The sequence below is a fragment of the Anolis sagrei genome, chromosome 3, assembly GCF_037176765.1.
Source record: "Anolis sagrei isolate rAnoSag1 chromosome 3, rAnoSag1.mat, whole genome shotgun sequence".
Lineage (NCBI taxonomy): Eukaryota > Metazoa > Chordata > Lepidosauria > Squamata > Dactyloidae > Anolis > Anolis sagrei.
Window position 1 is genome coordinate 69,373,599 of NC_090023.1, and position 20,457 is coordinate 69,394,055.

The 20,457-nt window shown below is 36.0% G+C and overlaps 1 protein-coding gene across 12 annotated transcripts in view; it reads right to left on the bottom strand.

The window, feature by feature from the left end:
• Positions 1 to 207: 207 nt before the first annotated feature.
• SYNJ1 (synaptojanin 1) overlaps positions 208 to 20,457 on the bottom strand; it is a 58,516-nt gene continuing 38,266 nt past the window's right edge. For 5 of the 12 annotated variants that reach the window (XM_060770413.2, XM_060770414.2, XM_060770412.2 and 2 more), the window contains 16 exons: positions 18,784 to 18,976; positions 16,009 to 16,167; positions 15,271 to 15,427; positions 14,662 to 14,779; positions 14,345 to 14,560; positions 14,174 to 14,252; positions 12,715 to 12,877; positions 12,055 to 12,267; positions 10,727 to 10,864; positions 9,699 to 9,737; positions 8,934 to 8,978; positions 8,073 to 8,108; positions 7,912 to 7,982; positions 6,852 to 6,960; positions 6,364 to 6,581; positions 208 to 3,120 (listed from right to left, as the gene is read on the bottom strand). In XM_060770413.2, the coding sequence (XP_060626396.2) occupies positions 2,290 to 3,120; positions 6,364 to 6,581; positions 6,852 to 6,960; positions 7,912 to 7,982; positions 8,073 to 8,108; positions 8,934 to 8,978; positions 9,699 to 9,737; positions 10,727 to 10,864; positions 12,055 to 12,267; positions 12,715 to 12,877; positions 14,174 to 14,252; positions 14,345 to 14,560; positions 14,662 to 14,779; positions 15,271 to 15,427; positions 16,009 to 16,167; positions 18,784 to 18,976 (2,785 nt within the window). In that variant the 3' untranslated portion in view covers positions 208 to 2,289. Of the gene's footprint in view, positions 3,121 to 5,006; positions 5,031 to 6,363; positions 6,582 to 6,851; positions 6,961 to 7,911; positions 7,983 to 8,072; positions 8,109 to 8,933; positions 8,979 to 9,698; positions 9,738 to 10,726; positions 10,865 to 12,054; positions 12,268 to 12,714; positions 12,878 to 14,173; positions 14,253 to 14,344; positions 14,561 to 14,661; positions 14,780 to 15,270; positions 15,428 to 16,008; positions 16,168 to 18,783; positions 18,977 to 20,457 lie in introns of all 12 variants that reach the window. The other 7 variants (XM_060770422.2, XM_060770419.2, XM_067466701.1 and 4 more) reach the window with 5 other exon arrangements.

Genomic DNA, 20,457 nt, shown 5'->3' on the forward strand with positions numbered 1-20,457 from the left:
GAACCTTTTTGGGAAGTATCAAAAGAAGCCAAAGCAAAATGAGCAGGGACCACATATGATTCTTATCAGTCTGGACATCTTACCATCAATCATATACAATGTTTCTGAATTCTATGTTTGTCTTTCATAACTGGCACAAGACTGCCAAAAACCCGAGGACACATTAGTGAGCAACACTCTTGCAATGTCAATGACTGGAGACTCGTCTTCTGAAATATTTATTTATTTATTTATTTCATTAATCAACTTCACATTTCACAGGATATGTATGGATAATGTAGACTATTGAATTAATACTGTACTTTTGTAATGGATATAGTCAAGTCTTGTGTGTACCACGAGCAATAATTTGTTACACATTAACAAAGCAATCTGCCACAGGGAACACACTCCATGAAAACATATAACAGTTTTTTACACAGTTGGTAATTTTTATATGTTATTGCATTCAGCAATAAACACTATGATGGTTAATTATTAATTCGATGCTTGTAGGTGCTTTGTTGCATATTTGTGGTAGTTTGCTGCCAGATTTTGTAGTACTTTGGGGAATATATTTTAAATACTATAGAAAAACTGTAATAATTGAAAATAAATATTTAAACAAGGACCACATATCACTGAACTGTAATTTGCATTAACTTTCCAGAACACAACTGCTTGGCTAGCATATTATACCAAAGCACGATCACATAAATGTTAATAATCAGAGTTTTAACTAGTTAAGTCACATACAGAAGCACAAGGGTTATATTATGGTACCACGGCTGTTTCAAAATGTACAAGTACTTTTAAAAGCACGATATAGAACTTACTGTATTTACTTCTTTAATCAATTGCAGCTGATAGATATGCAGTGTTAAATGGGATGATGTCTACAAATATACTCAGGCAGTATTAAAGAACTTAGAAATGTTTCCCCCTCTGCTCCAAGGAATGTTGTGGTTCACTCATAGGCTATGAAGGAGCAGACAAGCAGATTTGCTTGACTAATCAGTTACGAGCAGACTGCGAACAGAGTAATAAGAACAGACACATTTAGTGAGGCCCCTCTAAAAAAAGGATCTTTCACAAATTTAAAAAAGCAAGCAAGCAATATAAATAGCTGTGACAAGAATAAGAAAGGGAGTCTAGCTCATCTAACAAAGTATTCATGAAAAAAACCCTTCATGGCACTGAAATACTATATAGTTAAATGCCATTTGTTGCAAAAACATGGGGCTATCCCCATTTTTGGATTTACAAAGCATTGTGCAACCTCAGACAAAATTACATCCGTTAAACATCCTGTGTGATTCTGACAGCTTGCTTCTGTCTTGGGAAGCTCATACTTCTAAAAAAATGTAATGGGACAATACAAAAATAGTCTGTTCTTCTGAAACCAAATTTGAAACACAGCACTTCTATACATAGCAAGGCAGGAAGCAAACAAAATTGAAATTTGTGGACCATATATACGATTACTTCTTTACCCACATCTTCATATCAAAATGACTGTATGGAATACTTCAGTAACAAGATTTTGCTCTACGTTGAAAGCAAAAAATCATTTTTTTCTTGTAAGTTAGAATGGGAAAGTTGTTCACCTTGAATTGTGTTGAAAGCAAAAAGTAAAGTGGGATTATAATTAAATCACATTTCCCACATGTGTAAAACAATAATATATTTGCAGTGAAACATAATATATATTACTATATGCTATTTACGTAAATGTTTCCTTGTCTCCTATGTGAATTTCACTCTATGAAATATTCATAAATCTCTGGAATAGAATTTATTTCCCCCATATTACCTTTAAACAGTCAGTATTTTAATTAAACTTTGGCAGTTCTTTGGTCAGGACTTATAAATACACGAATTATCAAATAATGGAAGTAATTATAGGTTCTACCAGCAAGAAGAATATTTAAAATAGCAATTCAACTCTTACACAAGGAACAGAAATAATACAAATTATGTGCATTTTCCAGAGAAAGTAGTACTTGTGGCTTCTCTTTGTTTTTCAGTAGTGGGAAGAACATCTAATTTTCTACGAGACTCCTATGAATTATAATGGGATTTAAATATATTTTCCTTTTGTGCCCTTTTAGAGGTGGCATAATCTGATCAGTTACAGAATTATCTTTGTGCATTACCATATATACAGATACAACTTTAAAATTTGTACATAGTGATCTAATATTTAAGGTTCAGTGCATCTGACAAAATTATTGCACATAACAAATTACATCAATGCCCATTCTAGTGGATACTCTTAGTGAGTAGATTAAATATCCAGTTTAAAAGAATTTATCTTTTTGTAAAATCTTGGGTTGATAAAACATTAGACGTCAGGGGAACGAAAGGGTTGATAGTGGATCTCATGCTGGCGGATCTGGAGGGTATAGGGGGTGCAGGTGGGGGTCTTGCTGGTAATGGGTGGGGAAAATCCAAGCTCTTGCTCTGGGTGCTGTAAATGGTAGAGTCTGAATTAAATATGTTATAATCAGTACTCAGTGAATCTGGAAAAGAAGTTGCTTTCAGGGAACTAGCTCTTTTCAATTCAGTGAGATTTACCGGCGATTTCAGCTTCAACACAAAATCCTCTTCTTCAAAGGTTACCCATCCTTTTGGTTTTCCATTGTTAGATATGGAAGGTGTGCTTTGCAAATGAAAATCATCTTTAAACACATTGACAGAAAATGCAGCCTTGCCTGTTTGATTACCAGAAAGCTTTAGGGGTGGATATGTATAAGCAGCGGGTCCTTCTGATGAACCTTGTGAAGTTGCTCCAGATTCCTGGATCTCTGTTCTAAATGGATTCCCAGCATTAATTGTTTCCTCAGTGAATGGGTTTGTGCTAATAGCAAATAGATTTGAAGAACTAGATTTTGATTCTTCAAGTTTACTATATGTTGGAATAAGTGGCATTGCTGGCATGCAATTTATGTTACCCAAGGTATTAAAACAGTCTGTTGCAGAAGGCAACGTTGTCAGCTTCTTTTGGTTTAAAGGTACTGGTGACATTCGAACTGAGGACTGAATCTTGGATGCCGAAAGCAGCTGAAGGGGCAGATCTTCAAAAGGATCAGTGTTTAGCTTTGTTTCAAGCTGAATGGCATGAATTCCATTTGTTTTAATCTGAAAAGTAAATACAGTGCTCAAACATGTAACTTCATTGCTAAAGGATCTTTCCACATTTTCCATGGCATTTGAATTTCTGCCTTTTGTAATTTACTTTATGATCTTAAAAGATACTCACTTAATTTCCTTTCTATACAAAACAATTTCACAACATTCACTGATCTATATTCATAAGTATACACATCTACTAGACAGTTTATTTAAGCATCTACATACTAACAGATGCAAAATAAAACCAAGGAATATTATAGTATCTTAAAGACTGAAAAAAATTATACCATAACTTTCTGTCATAAGTCATAATCTCACCTCCAACTATGGGCACTGTATATAGATAGATAGATAGATAGATAGATAGATAGATAGATAGATAGATAGCCTGGAATCTTGGATGATATAGTGTATTCCCCAAGAACTCAGACCTGAAATGTGTCATTCGTTTTCCACTGGACTTTGTTATTTTTATTTGAACAGACAAATATATTGTATTTCATTGCCTAATAGTTACCCCCCTCCCCTTTTCGCTCTATTATGCGGGGGCAACTATTATGTGATGAACTACCGTAACCACCCCTTTGGAAATGGATGCAGATAGAGTGTTTCAGACAATCTTTTGAACAAAATGGTGTCTAACTATTGAATAAAAACACTTTTAGGTATAAACAGTATTTGCAAAATTAAAATATTGCATAAATGATTCAATATAATCACATGTTCACATGCAGAAAGGGGTGATGTTATCATGAAGTCTTTACCACAATGAAAGTGTTAGTAACATTTTGTTTTTCATATTCTAAGCTTCTACATTTTTAAGTAGATATACATATCATTTGGAGGGTAATGCAGCCAAATTGTCTGGTTGGTTGGTTGGTAATTAGGTCATACTATAAAACATCTCTTCTACTGAAATTTCAGATCCATCCGAAACACTGACTATACTTCAACTAGAGCTCAACTGCACCACTGAAGCATGAGGGATGGGCAAGTTGACAATTTGCAGCTAGTCTATGTAGGTTGTCCTGTATTGGATCCACTGCCACCTCTCCATTCCAGCATGGAGATGTCCTCATGTTTAGGATCAAGGTTCAGTTACTATGAATGTAATCCCCAAACACACTTACTGACTATAAGTCCAGTAATTTATAATTATATTTAACTAGATGTTGAACACATCTCAGAACCTGAGGACCTTTGTGTTTAATAACTCAAGATTAGTCCTCAAACTAAACTAGATAAAAGATCCACTTCTTTGAAACTTGAAAGAGAAGCAATGATTCGCATGAAAAGAGAATAAGAAACCAACACAATGTTTTTCCTCACTAAATCCATTTTAAAACTGCGCAATAGACTGAGGCTAACCTGGTTGATCAGTATGATGAAGAATTATGAAATCTCTACAGCAGCAGTTCTCAAAGTGCAAGGTGGGCCCTCTTACGGAAGAACGAGTATAGTTTGTTACACTGCCATCCACATTCAATACAGCAGCTGCATCTCTTTGTGACCACTGTTGGTATCAGTGGCAGGAATAATGATGAAATTGTTGCATACATTTTGCTTTTCTAGCATTCTTCTTTAAGACTCTACCTTCTGATTTCAGAAGACTGGCTGTAATCAATAGGTCACTTAAACATCTTAGAGAGGAGCTTGCACAATGCAATCTGAGAACTCTTGCTCTACCAAGCTATAACATTATCAAGCTAAACAAAGTCCCTTAGCACAATAACAAAAAGAACTATGGTATGTCTGCCCATTTTTGTAGACAGGTGGATTGAATGCAAGTGCAGATGTATGGCAGATAACTGTTCATACATCATTTTTGCTAGAACTCATGGATAACAAAGAATGGATGGAGATAATGTTAAGACCAGTAAAGTGTCAGGTACCTTTTACCCTGTTGGTTGATCCTGCTTGTGAGAAAGAGACAGACATCAAAGGGAAAGTATTAGGAAGAAAGCCAATATAAAATCTTTCAAAAGTGACTGAGCACTATGTTGACCCAAATATGTGAGTGTTAGATGTTACTCCAATAACAAATACATGCAGAAAGACTTTATGTCACCAGCTGGAAGACACGTTCTAGGATACACTAAGTTTGAATGGGTTACCAGCTGCTGGGAAAAGCTGTGGCACCACATAAATATCATACATTTCACCTAAATTTGCCCTCTTCCATATCATAGCACAGCAGATGAAGACTTTTTTATTTTTCTTCTTTCTAATAAATATTTTAGAGATTTTAAAATTCTTTGCACTGACACTATTTCCTGCTTTCTTTTCAGATTCATGCTGTTTTTCATTTTTACTGTTTATTATTTCATATTTGTATTATTCTATTTTTTAAGATTTAAGTTTTGTAAACGAATAAACAACTACCATCTGACATAAATGGCACCCATGTGGAGGGAAAAGCCAGCCCTGCCTCCTTCCTCTCCCTTTTTTTGGCCTGAACAATGTTCAACGGCCACATGGGTGAGCTTATATAGTAAGATATCATTAAAATAAAACAAAACAACAAGCCCTGTTATTGTTAGGGTTGTTTTTTTTTGGGGGGGGGGGGATATTTTTGTGTCATTTTTTTTAAAAAAAACCCTGATATATGAGTAAATACATGGTATTGTAATAAAAACATAATGCTTACCTTTATTCATATTAGTAATAATTATTGGGTTATAAAATGGCTTATTTATTTACTAAGACTGCAATCCTGTGCATATCTAGTGGCAGTCCCACAAAATGGAGTAAGGCTTGCTTTTGAGTAAATATGCACATGATTCTGCTGCAAGGCAAAAATTCACAACCACCTTTACTATTGATGAAGTCCCAATGAACTCAGTGGGTATTAAATTCTAATTTGTTATGTACACAATCAGGTCTGCACTTGCTCCAGGGCAAATCATGTCACACTAATTAATTGCATAATAATCTAGACACAAAAGCATATATCACCACAATCCTTTTCCCAGATACATGAACCTTTTGGGGGAAAAGGTATTTAACCACCTTAAATTGATAGTCTAATTCACCTGCACTGCTTTTCTTATCAGATGGGTTAGGTTAGCACATTTCCTTTCCTTCTTGTGGCTTTTTATTGGTCTGTACTGTCAGTTTACAAACAAGGAGGATAGCAGCAGACTGTGAGTACTACTGTTAAGTAGACTTGCTAGGAAAATAGGGCTATAAGGGAATTATGGTTAAAAAGCTATACCAAAATGTAATATTAAAGAGACATGGCATACATACTTGTTTCTCTGAAGGAACGGGTTCTGAAGGCAAATTCTGGGATGACCTGCTTCGTGGGGGCGGCTGTGGCGGGGCTTCCAGATTTTGTGGAGAAGGTGTTTGAGATGGTGCGACTGTAGGTATAAGAGGCTCCTGCATCTTTAGGGCAGGAGGCTGCTGAGGGGTGGGACTGGGAGTTGCAGCCTGTGGTTTAATAGGTTCAGGAAGCATAGGGGATCCTGCAAACACAAGTAATGCATAATGTTCTACATATTTATTTTGTCAGTCAACACCTAAACATGTTCTTGAGCACATTTAATATCTGAAACATTGGATGTCAGCAGGTAGGGAGAATTACCTCATCTTTAATATAAATCATAGAATCATGTGTAAATATAAAATGTACGAGTATAAGAGTGAAGAAGACTGTTTTGGGACTGCGCAATACAAGCTTATCCGTTAAAACTACGATCCAGATTTATTAAATGAAAAGACACTAACAACCCTACCTCTTGGCAGTTCTGCTGGTTTCGGTTGGAGTTCTGGTGTGTTTCTTCCCACGGGAGGACGGACGTGGCTTAATGGTGCACTTATGACTCCAGCTCGAGGAGGAATAGTCTGAAATGCATCAAGCACAGTGCTTCTGCCATTATTTGTGAATTAATATCCTGCTATTTCAATCTCTTTAAGCTATTTTTCATTTTTCCAAATATGAGCAGTACATGAAAATCCCACATCTGCCATTGTAAACATTATTGATTGGGTTTCTAACATTGCACTCAGAAAATATTATGAATTATATTTACCCTCAAAAGAGAATTTTGTTTTGATATCAGAAGATACACATTGTTTCCAGATTTAGAAGACAGAAACTTTATGCAATATTCAAAAGAAAGGAGGTAAAGCTAAACTCAGCACAATGATTTCAAACAGGTAAATCAGATCATGACATAAACACCAGTCAGTTCTATTGTGGGCACTTGACCAGGATACCAAGGATTCAGATTGAAAAGCAATACTCAAAGTTGAGTAACTTTATTCTCCATGAGATTTTCACTGCCACTTCCAGGCTTAAGACTATGCTGTAAAGACTGTATTAAAAATGTTTTATTGTGTCAGAAGCAAATTGAGAACATACTATAAGTCGCTTCTGGTGTGAGATAATTGGCCGTCTACAGAGACACTGCCCTGGGGATGCCAGGATGTGTTACCATCCTGTAGAAAGCTTCTCTCATGTTCCCGCGTGAGAAGTTGGAACTGACATATGGGAACTCATCCCGTCTAGTGGATTCGAACCATCAACCTTCAGATCAGCAGTTCAGCCAGCACAAGGGTTTAACCCATTGTGCCACTGTGGCTCCTTGTTCAAAAATAGGAACTAGTGAGAATTTTGAAGCACCTTTTAAATGTGATCACATGATCTACCTACCATCCTTAGAAAATATACAAGTGTTGGTTAAGATGATGAAAGCTGCAATCCAGCACATTTGGATAGCATCAGATTGTCCTACAGAGAAGGAGGGGAACTGGTTGGTATTAGCTAATCTGAATCAAGATTTGAATACCTACCGGTCTACCAGTAGTGTATCCAGAAGCTCCCGTGTTTGTTACTCCAGTTAGAGGTGGTGATTGACTCTGAACTACAGAAAAAGAAGTAGGTTATTATACTAGAATATACTTCAGAGTAGTAAAGGTTCTCTTAAATTCAGAAAGTATTGAATATACAGTACCCATGTCTCTTCTTTGTGGCCCAGGGCTTTTCTGAGCTTTGACATATGAAGAACAACAAGAAGAAATACATTTGTACTATTGGTAATGCAAATGTGTATACTGACAACCGAGGTTTAGTACAGAATGCTGCAAATGCCCTAATCTTGAAGATTTATAAGGTGACCAATTGTCACATTTCAGTTTCTATTCTAAACAAAAGCAATATATTTTCAGTTCAAAATAGACGTCACAGTTCTGTTGTAGGCAGCCTTGCCATACCATATCTTCAATAAAAATGTTTTGTTCTCATACAGTTTTATTTAACAACTGTAAAAACTGTAAAATATTATACATATATAGTTCATACATTGAAAATATAGAATTATAAAATAAATAATATATGTGTAAATGCAATTATGCCATAATTGTTTGTGTGTATGTATACATTTAGCGGCGCTCCATGCAGACATGCCAGCCACATGACCTTGGAGGTGTCTACGGACAACGCTGGCTCTTCGGCTTAGAAATGGAGATGAACACCACACCACAGAGTCGGACATGACTGGACTTAATGTGAGGGGACAACCTTTACATTTACCTATGTATACATTTATATAAATGTATAAGTTTGCAGATTTTCATGGCAAATCCACGCAATACATTGCTGTTTAAAGCTTTATTAATGTTTTCTGAATTATTTTAAAAGCAAATAGAATTGATTACATTGAACATGATTGAAATATATTTAAATAGCATCATTTATCGTTATTAAATAAAAAGAAGCCTTAAAATTCAGTAATAGAATGCGAAGACAGACTACACATGTAGTTTACAAAAAAATAAAAAATAAAATCAAGTTAAGTGTTAGGAAAAACAATTACCTTCTTCTCTCCTAGCTACATTAGGGCTGGGAGGAGCACCAAGACCTTATCAGAAAAAAAGCAGAAAAGCAGTATGGATTGCAAAGGCAATGCAGAAGAGAGAGCAAAGGCAGCCCCCCCCCCCCCCCCCCGCAAGATCCTTTGATTGGAATAAAGTAGTGAAATTTGTTTGTTATAGTAGAGCATAGCCATATCAACTAGGTGAATTTTTTTACATCTGAGTGACAGAATTGAAAGTATTTCAAAAACAAGAGAAAGTTAAAAATCATGCTGATCTCCCTGCAAAGTATTTTATACCTTCTATTATGCACACACAATTGCTACAGAAACAGACATCACAGAAGAAACTCTAGAATGCAAGCCACTAATTTTAACACTGTTCACAGGATGGACTCTACAGAAAATGTTTCCTGATATCCTGTAATCATTATCTCTGTGAACACTTTGCAAAACTACTTTTCAAATTAATCAAGCAGCTGATAAATACTCCCCTGAAGACCAAATCCAATCTTATAAATTTGTCTTTTGCTTAGATTCAAAAGTACAATAGTCAAAAAGAAAAGGCAAGATATGCCTCAAGTCCCATCCAGCATAAATGGACAATACTCATTCCATGAGCAAAAAACCCGCTTTCAAGGATTCAAGTAGTTAACCCTTGTGTGTGTGAACACACTTACAACAAATACATTTCTTTTATTCCCAATCAGGATATAAATACAAAATCACTGCTTGTTCATTACTTTAATCATAATTAACAGTCATTACCTCCAATTTCTTTTCTAGCAAGTGCGGGACTCTTACCCCCTTAAGAGCAAGATATGCAGCAGTAAAAAAAGAGTATCCAGTGAAAAAGGGCAAAAAACCAAGAGTTGCAATCAGTACAATTGTTGATCTTTATGCTTAAATTTCACATGGAACATCACATTTGCGACAGCTATGTAATCATCACAACCAAACACACAAATAGCAAAGTTAATGTAACACAGAGTGAGAAATCTAACTTAAGGATTCAAATAGAGTGGGTCCTTGGTACCTGCTGTGCTTTAATTTCAGGATTCTCCCGTGGATGCCAAAATCCATGGAAGCTCAAGTCCCATTATATGCAATTTAATAAAACGGTATCATTTATATAAAATGGCCAAATAAAGGTTTGCTTTTCTGAATTTTTAAAAATAGTTTAAAGCTGTGGATGATTGAATGAATGGTTACAGATCTGTTGATATGGAGGACCGACTGTATCAAACCCTGATTAAGAAATCCAAGCAGTCTAAGCCAAGGTACTTCAGACATAGAGCTAAGCAGCATTAATAGATAGGCAAGAGTTTCCATGTTTAGATATCACACTAAACTAGAGCATGATGGAAATGAATATAGGTAAGACTTAACTATGCAACCACTTTACTTTTCTGAGCCTAATTACACATCTTAAATTATTCAAACTAGCAGTGATTAATATTATGGTTTACTTAAATCAACCCAACTTGATACTTTCCAAACTATTCCTTGATGCTGTGCTTAAGGGGCTGGAAACAAGGAGACTGTAGGCCTGAAGTCGTATCATTCTAGATATGATCTAGATGCAACTTTTGAATTCTGGTTCTCATAAATGCAGCTTGCAGGACCGGTGGTTAAGGATAATGGCATGTATAATCCAATACCACATGGAGAGGTTCTCCACCCTTCTGCTTAAGCAAGTCTTAGTGTAACATTCAAACCCTGTCAGTTATCAAGATACATTTACCACAAAGAACAAAACAATTTCAAGGTTTAGTTTCAATGTTTTAAATGCTTACCTGATGGTGGAGGTGGTCTCTGTGGTGGAGTAGGGCGAGCAGGAGGTGCTCCAGGGCGGGGTGGAGGTGGGCGTTTTGGTTCCAAGCCTTGAGCACTCTCTCGTTGTTGACTAATTGGTTGGAAATCTACTGGAGAACCTGACCAGCCATAAAATATATACAAATGTGTGTTTTTAAAAATCCAAATATTTGCACTACTATTTAAATATGATCCTTTCCACCAAATTATATTATTTAAAGAAATTCATATCACTCCAGTATAGATGCTCTACACCAACTCTTTCAGAGGCCTACAGATCAACTATATTGATGTCTCCCATGGGCACTTGTCAACACATGCCTTGGCTTGATTGTATGACTAATCTGTTATTTAAAATGCAATCTACTACTTTATTTCTCCCCTTATAGCAGCAAAAAACAGATTTGTATGTTTCTGTACAAAATGTGACAGGATGTCACCATTCTACATCCTATTTGAGCTCAGAAGTAAATGAAAATACAGTCCAGCTGTGGCCAGAATCCTATTGGTGACTTATCTGATCTAACCTCTAGTTATATTAGCATAAATATGATGAAGGATGTTTCAGAAGAGAGCATCTAGTACTCTTCTCTGCATACATTTACTAGGACTAACCAGTATATCTTCACAAACTCTCCACAACAATTTCATTCTACCTTCCATCATGATTCCCACTTTCATATACAAAGAAAACGGTGGTATGTTGCATCAGATACATACACAATCACACATAAACATTTTTATATAAATAATTAAGTTCTAATATTTAAAATAACCAAGGGGTTGTTCCCTGCTGATGTATATAGGTTTATATGATTATACTAAGGAATGGTAAATCGTCGCATTGAATACCCAATACTTTTAATATGATGCTAAATCATGTTATTGATGTACTTTGCTTGGGGAATTCAAACCACCAAATTATCAAGTAAGACTGTGAATGAAAAATTAGGAAAATATCACAACAAAATCAGTAAATAAATCTTTTTGCTCAAATAGTTTAATACAGACACAGATTTCTGGCCCTGAGGCTTAGTTTGTTGGAAGGTTCAATCTGCTCTCAAGGGCTCTATTCTCTACCGTCGAGTGTGTGCTATTATATTTGATCAATGACAAATGATAACTATAGGGATTTTCTCTGTGTACCCTACCGGCTGTAAGGAATTGTGGAAGTTGAAGTCCAAAATACCTGGAGTGCCGAAGCTTATCCATGCCTGCTCTAGCTGGAACTTATTTTTTTAGCAGTGTTGTCACTGGGAGGATGGTGAAGATCAAACTTCAGGATAACCACATTAGGGTGTGATAATACCTTGAGAAGATGAAGGTGGGCCAGGAGTTTTGTTAGGTGCCCTGCTTGGTCTTGTTGGAAGGGCTGGAGGTGGTCCATCTGAGAGTGTAGGCGACTGACAGGGGCTCGAACGAGGGGAAGAGATCGGTGAGGCTCCAAGACCAGAACCTAATGTTGGCTGTAGATGCTGGGGAAGAATTTCTTCTACTTCTGCACTATAGTCATCAATGTCACCTTGAAATGAAGGAAAATATTCTTTTTGTGTAACTATAACCAACCAAACATTTACCACTTACTGCAGAGGGATCTGAAACAACTATAGTTATATCTGTCTTTCACAGTATCATCAAATTTCATAACCTTTTATATATACCCAGAATTGATGCAATCTCAGTATTTTACTACAAATACTTACTGAGCATTCAATGGCTTTAAGCTCTTGGAAATTCCTGCTGATTTTTAAACACATATTAAGATAATGATGAATCAAATATGCATCAAATAAAAATCTCACCACTTTAGTAAACCTAGTGTGTTCCTGAACTAGTCTCAAAAGTATAAGAATGCAGAAGTGTGAGATAACTATAGAGCAAGCTGATACATGTTGGATTTTAGTAATGACTAACTCATGTAGTATAGTTAAGCTGCTACTATACACGTTAAAGTTTTAGCTTGGCAAACCTTCCATATCGTAATCTGCAGTAACCTCTGCATCTTCACAAAGCAAAGTGGAACTTGTGGATGAAGGTAATCCAATGTTAACTCTCTCCAGACTCATCTCTTCTTCCAAGGTTTTAATCCAGTCTGGGCTTTTCAAACTAATATCGATTGTTCTCCCAAGGAGCTGAATTTGTATTAAACAATTCATATAAAGTTTTCGTTACAATGGGTTACAAAAATGTCAAGAAAAATATATATAAATAATTCTAATTAACCATCTTAAACTATAGTGGGAGATGGTTAGCATGGCTATACTATACAGAAAGATATAGTATTTATGCTCAAATTCTTTAAAGCATGAATGGGAAACTGCTGTGAGTCACAGGGCTCTGCCCTATCTGTCATGTCTCTCCATTCCCCTTTTAAAGATTTCCCTTTTGAATTTCTCATTAAATGTATTTATCTCTCAATTTGGCAGAAGCAATCTCCTAATGCTTCTGGCCTTCATTTAATCATTTTAGGTTCAGGAGAGCCCTACATTTCCTGTGGTCTAAAGCAGTGCTTCTCAAGCAGTCTTCTCAAGCAAGCAATTCATTGTTGTTCCAATGTGCCAGTGACTGGTTTCATATTTGTGCACATTGGCGATAACAGTTTCCTTCGCAGAAATGTGACATGGATGCATAACTGATGCATAACTGATGGTTCCTGGACTGGCATTGGTCTACGAACTACCTCTTTGGATTTGACAGATATATGAAAGGCTGGAAAAATATGCACATACAAAGAGGTATTAGAAGAAGATGTGAATGCACTAGTTTGTTGTGCTACGAATACGTTAGCAAGTAGAGTCAGGAAAAAAGGATGTTTAAAAAGTTTCTTCCACACTATAGGAAAGCTATATAGCAGTAGTGTCATTCTTGTGGTCCTCCAGATGTTTTGGACTTCAGCTACCAGAATTCCTGGCCATTAGAAAACATTTCGAGGGCCACAAGTTTGACACCTCTGCAGTATCACATTGACACATTACTTCAGAACTGGGAAAGCATACAACAGCCATCCTGGCTGGAAAGTTCTGGTATGTGTCATTTAAAGCAGTCACTTTCCTACATTGCAGTTCAAAGCTAGAAGTTAATTTTGCTCTTGATACACTATATAGCGGAACAAAGGAAAGTCTTAGGAAGTGGAAAAAGTGGCCACTGCAAACCTCGAATTGTACTATATAGTATTTTGTTTCAGGCTGAAGAGTGTTCTGAATAGGAGCATTCCTGCTGGTGGCCAAGGGTTCACTCTTGCAGGGCATGATTTGTTCTAATATACTGTACTCCTGAATTAGTGGCGTATTCAGCAGACTTCAGCTTAAAATTCATACCTAAAATCCATAAACTATTTGGACATTTATACTCTATGAATAGGGAACATCATTCAATCCTATACATTACAGAAACTTAGTATGTTACAAATGTTTAGGGATGTTCCCTACCTCAATACCATTGAGGCTCAGAACACTTAAAGCAGAGCTTCCTTCCAAAAATGTCACCCACATTTTGTCTTCCACAAATCTGTAAAATATAAATAGGATAAATGACCAACCCCATTATCAAATTAACAGTATGGAAATATTATAGTGTTTTTGAAATGAGAATATCCTAACCTTATTAGTATAACTTCACCATAAGTTGCAAACTTTTGAAGAAGTTCATCAATTAAGTTATCATCAAAATAATTATCTTCTGATGAAGACCCTTTTATGGACACCATGATAGTACCATCAGGTGGCCCCTGCACTGAAATTACTTCTTTGTAAATGTTGTGTCGCTCATCTGCATCAACTTCAAAAATGTCTATATCAATCAATGCAACAACAGGTCTGAAAAATATAATAAATCAATTTTAAAAATCAAGCAATGGCTGAGACATATGAAATCGCTTTTCTAAAAGTTAGAAGTATTATAAAAGACAAAGTTATACCTATGATCAGATGTTTTCAGTTCTGCCTTTCCATAATATAATAAAGTTCCAGGACTCCATGTGTAAATAAGTTTACTTTCATCATGACAAGTGGAATTTAGAAGATCCATGTCTTCAGCTAAAAAGTGATTTAAGAAATTATACAAACATATTAAAACAATGGAAACTAAAATATGCATACTTTTACAGATATATGGGCAGGGGGCACCTCATCCAGTGACAATTTGAATTTTAAAAAAACCTGACATGTATTCTGAGATAAGATAGAGCTTTTGATTATGTGTTTTTCAAGAAACTTCTCCACAAAACTTTGAATGCATCAAGGTTCTGGATATGTTTATATTGCACAATTTAAATAGTTAACAGGTGAGCAATGTATGAAAATGTAAAGTTAAAATGGTTACAATGAAGTAATTTATCATATATATTTTTGTATTATTATGATATTACAGGAGTCATGCATCCCAAGAAAACAAAAATACATTTTCCTATTGTTTTAGTTTTTTTTAAAAAAGAAAAAAAAAAGAAAACCCAAACAAACCATAAAGCACTATACTATCCTATCAGAAGTAGTTATACCACTTTACACATAATTCTTCATCATCTCACCTGATCGGTCAAAAGGCCATTTTCTTCTCCGCCACAAGATGCGGTCTGTCCAAGCGGGTGTACGGCATTTTTCACTAGTATCATAGTCATCCGAAAATAAGTCATATTTGTATGTAGGGGCAAAAGCTATTTTTCCCTCTATAAAGCCTCTAAATATCTGTAGGAGAAAAGTTAAATCATCAAGAATTCTGCTTTATTACACTCTTTCTTCAGAAGAAAAATGCATCTGGTGTTCAAATCTGCTACTGATATACCTGGTTTAAAACGCAGACAAACTACAACACAATATGTTAATCTGTACATGGACAATCAGATAAGTTAATTTAAATACTGTAATACATTTTCTTACCGGAACATAAACCCAGTTTTGTAATTTTTCTTCTGTTGTTCTGGTATCTATAGTTTATTTTTGGAATCTTGAGTTACAAAAATAAAATATTTTATTAATCCATAAATAAAAAGTTAACTATGTTAAGAATTTATTTTCTTTTAATTATGTAAAAAATTCAAACATGAAATAATTTGCATAAAATGTGATTAAACAAACTAGTGACACAACTGATTCCAGAAAAGGATAGTACCGAATAAGTCAGGTTTAATGTCACTTTACTTTATCATCATCCAGACCTACAGATGTTTAATCAGACATATCTAAAGAACACACTAATTTATACTATTCTTTGCTATAGACAGCTGATAAAAAATAAATACATCTGTAAAGGAAATCCAAAGTGTTACCTGCCCAGCATTTTTCTGATTAATAAGCTGATCTCCTGCAATAAGGGCATCCCAATTTTGCTGCCGAATTAGTTCTTTTACTTCCTCATTGGGAAGATCTATTCGGTAATTAAAATCACCGCACCAGAACACATAATCATGGGAAAAAAGCATTCGACCCTGAAAAGACAACAATCCCACATGCAAAATCAGACTTGAAATACAGAGCTATATCCACCATAAAGCTGCATTATAATTTTATTAAAGAGGAACAATTCAAATTTTCTCAAGATATAATGTGCTTTTATTTAGGATGATTTTATGCTTTGTTTGAATGTTTAAATGTATGTCTTATTTCAAAGGTTTTAATTGATTTTAAGTTCATAGTTATATGTAGTAATGAGTTATTATGATTTCTTTGTGTACTATATGTTGGCATTGAATTTTTGCCATCAGCATGTTGTAAACCATCTTGAGTCCCTCCAGAGGTGAGAAAGGCAGTATATAAATAAATAAATGATAATAAATGATAATAAATAGAATGTCTTAAAAATAAGGCCAGTTTGAAAACTATAAGAAAATGTTATCATAATTGAAAAGTAATTTCTAATTGGATACTGGGATAAAGAGATTGGGTTTAATTCCTGGAATAAGAATTATGTCAGTCATGGAGCGTAAACATCATTTTAAATTGAATGAAAACTGGTACCTACCATGACTGATCATTCTGAAATAGCGGGAGGAGCAATCCACTCGCCATTCTATTCCCAATGTGCCAACCAAGAGGTCAGGAGTCCTCAGTTCTTTCAATTGTGATTGTTCAGACTTCGCCCCTTACTAACTAGTTTAATTATAAAGTGCTCACCTGACTAATTTACAAAAAAAACATTTTTTTTTGGTGGGTTGCTCTTTCAGCCATTCCTGAATAACAATTCACAGTAAATACCAAACAGCCTTTCTTGGGATGGCAGGGAAAAGCAATCCACTCACTTATGGCAATTACTCAAACCCCTAATTGCAAAGATTGGAACAAATAATATCCTACATTGGGCTGAATTCTATGGGTCTACACTGATCATATAATGCAGTTACAAACTGCATTATATAGCAGTGTCGATCCAGCTTCAGATTCCTGCTTCATCACCTAACACACCCAGTTCCTCAAGGAACTGAATTGCTCCTCCAAGAATAACTGGGGTACCCTTCCTTTCTCTCTTACATGTAAAATTAATGCTATTTTGTCACTGAAATATTGTGTTTTGTCTAAAAGCAATGAAATGAAATATAGGCACAAGAAAGAAATAGATGTAGGCACTGTCTTGTTTCTGTAGCATAAGAATTCAGAGAACGCCAGGCTCCCTCTCAATTTCTTACATTGAACTGTTAGCAAAAAAACTACTAATTGCAGTCAAACTTTTATAATACAGTAGAGTCTCACTTATCCAACCTTCACTCATCCTACGTTCTGTATTATCAAACACAGTCTGCCTCCCGCCCAGATCACAACTGTTTCAATACATTGCAATGTTTTGGTGCTAAATTTGTAAATACAGTAGAGTCTCACTTATTTGACCTTCACTCATCCAACATTCGTATTACCCAGCGCAGTCTGCCTCCTGCTCGGATTCATAGCTGTTTCAATACATTGTGTGTTTTGCTGATCAATTTGTAAATACAGTAATGACTACATAACGTTACCATGTATTGAACTACTTTTTCTGTCAATTTGTTGTAAAACATGATGTTTTAGTAATAAATTTGTAAAACCATAATTTAATTTGACGTTTAATAGGCTTTTCTTAAATCCCTCCTTATTATCCAACATTTTCGCTTATCCAACATTCTGCCGGCCTGTTTATGTTGGATAAGCAAGACTCTACTGTATTACTATTTAAGACTTAAACACAATGGCTAATCTCAGTTCTAGCAGAACCACAGAATCAATTACTGAAATACAGTAGAGTCTCACTTATCCAACACAAACGGGTTGGCAGAACATTGGATAAGTGAAAATGTTGGATAATAAGAAGGGATTAAGAAAAAGCCTATTAAACATCAAATTACGTTATGAGTTTACAAATTAAGTACCAAACATCATGCTTTATAACAAATCAAGAGAAAAAGCAGTTCAATACAAAGTAATGTTATGTAGTAATCACTATATTTATGAATTTAGCACCAAAACAAACAAGGATTCTTTATTTCTCCCACCCTGGACATTGTTAAGGGCAGGAGGCAGACGGTGATGGATAATACAGAACGTTGGATGAGTGAAGATTGGATAAGCAAGACTGTGTGAAATTAATCCTTATGTAAATCTCATTAATGTAATTGGTCTACTCTAATTAGAAATAACGATTGGCTTATGTCTTGTATTCATTTCTGCATCTCAGAAGCCCCTGGAGGCGCAGTGGGTTAAACCCCTGTGCCGGCAGGACTGAAGACTGACAGGTCGCAGGTTCGAATCCGGGGAGAGGCGGATGGGCTCCCTCTATCAGCTCCAGCTCCTCATGCGGGGACATGAGAGAAGCCTCCCACAAGGATGATAAAAAACATCAAATCATCCGGGTGTCCCCTGGGCAACATCCTTGCAGACAGCCAATTCTCTCACACCAGAAGCGACTTGCAGTTTCTCAGGTCGCTCCTGACACAACAAAAAAAAAATTCTGCATCTTATCTAACCTAGGACTCTTTTGCTTAAGTGTCAACTTGCAGTATTGCTTTTGTTTGCTATTAAGCCTTCCCTTCAGGCTCCTTGAAAAATGGATTCACTAGATATTCACTCGATAGCCTTACCATTGGGAAGCTGAGTTTTCGACATATTTCAATGAAATCTTCATTTCTTTCCTTGACTTGTGACTGTCCTGCAGCAAAGTGACTGCATACAAAGCAGAGGCTAGAGGTATGAAACAACATTCGAATTGCTACTGCACCCTTATTGCCAGTAGCTCCTCCCATGCCAGTCTTCACCGTATCAACTGCAACATCCCTAGAAAGATAGTTAAAACAAATTCAATAAAGAGTTTTGTTGGCAACTGGTTCTAGCAATTTCAGTCATATTCAAACTTCTTTTTTCTATGTAAGAAAATTAGGAATATTTATCCTATGCTGCTGGTTTCCACATAACTACATTAGTCACTTGTGGGAAAAGAGAACAATTATTTCTGAGCATATAAAAACTCCCCGGAATGATCATCTACAGGTAATTCTTATTTTTCACTTGCAGTCAGGTGGCTAGTAATTGATAACCCTGAAAATGATATATGTAACACTGTAAAGGTATTCCAATCCCATGCAATTGAAGCTTTGTGCTATTTCACAATGGCAAGTAGATCAGTTAAAGTAGTGTCATCTCATACATCAGCTTCAAATCCAAGAAGTCCTCAAGTTACAAACATTTGACTTAAATGACTCTTAGTTAAGAACAGGGTTGAGACAACAGGAAGCAAGAGACATCTATCCTTTGGAAGGGAAATTCACTCCTGAAAGAATTATCATGGGGAAAGGGTGTTTCCACTGAAGCTTAAGCATCAATCCTTGTTTCCACAATGAGACAAATTTTTCCAAATCCAATTATGTTCTGACTTACATACAAAACGCCTCTGAAAATGCAGTGAAAGTGCATCCCATAACACTGGACATTTTGAAACATTTTGGGGGAACATTTTTTTAGAAAAAATTGCAAACATTGTTTTTGACCTCTAAACAGCCCAGCTCCCTCTTCCGTCAGTATGTTGTTTTTAATAGTGTCAGAAGTGGCTTGGGAGTATACTGCAAGTTGCTTCTGGTGTGAGAGAATTGGCCGTGTACAAGAATGTTGTCCAGGGGACGTTTGGCTCTGTTACCATCTCTCATGTCCCCACATGGGAAACTGGGGCTGACAGATGGGAGCTCATTCCGTCTTGCGGATTAAACTGCCAACCTTCAGGTCTTCAGGTCAGCAGTTCAGCCAGCACAAGGGTTTAACCCACTGCACCACCGCGGCTCCCCTCAGTATGGTGAGATGTCCCCCCCAAGGTCAAAATAGGCTTTTTATTTTATTTTACAAAAATGCTTTGCTCCAAAATGTCCCTAATTCGTTGTATGGTATGTGAAGGACATTTTCACCTCAGTATGGTAGAAATGTTCTTCACATACCATACAATGAATTATGGAATAAAGCATTTTTGTAAAATAAAATAAAAAAGCCTATTTTGACCTTGAGGAGCACAAAAATGAAATTGGGGGTACATGTGGGCCATGGCCTGCATTTTGCTGACCATATCCTTGGAAAGAAGTTATATACCGCTTTCCATAACACTTCAAACTACTAAGATTACTTCAAACTATCTGAAAATGTAATATCATAGAATCAAAGAGTTGGAAGAGACGTCATGGGCCATCCATCCCAACCCCCTGCCAAGAAGCAGGAATATTGCATTCAAATCACCCCTCACAGATGGCCATCCAGCCCCTGTTTAAAAGCTTCCA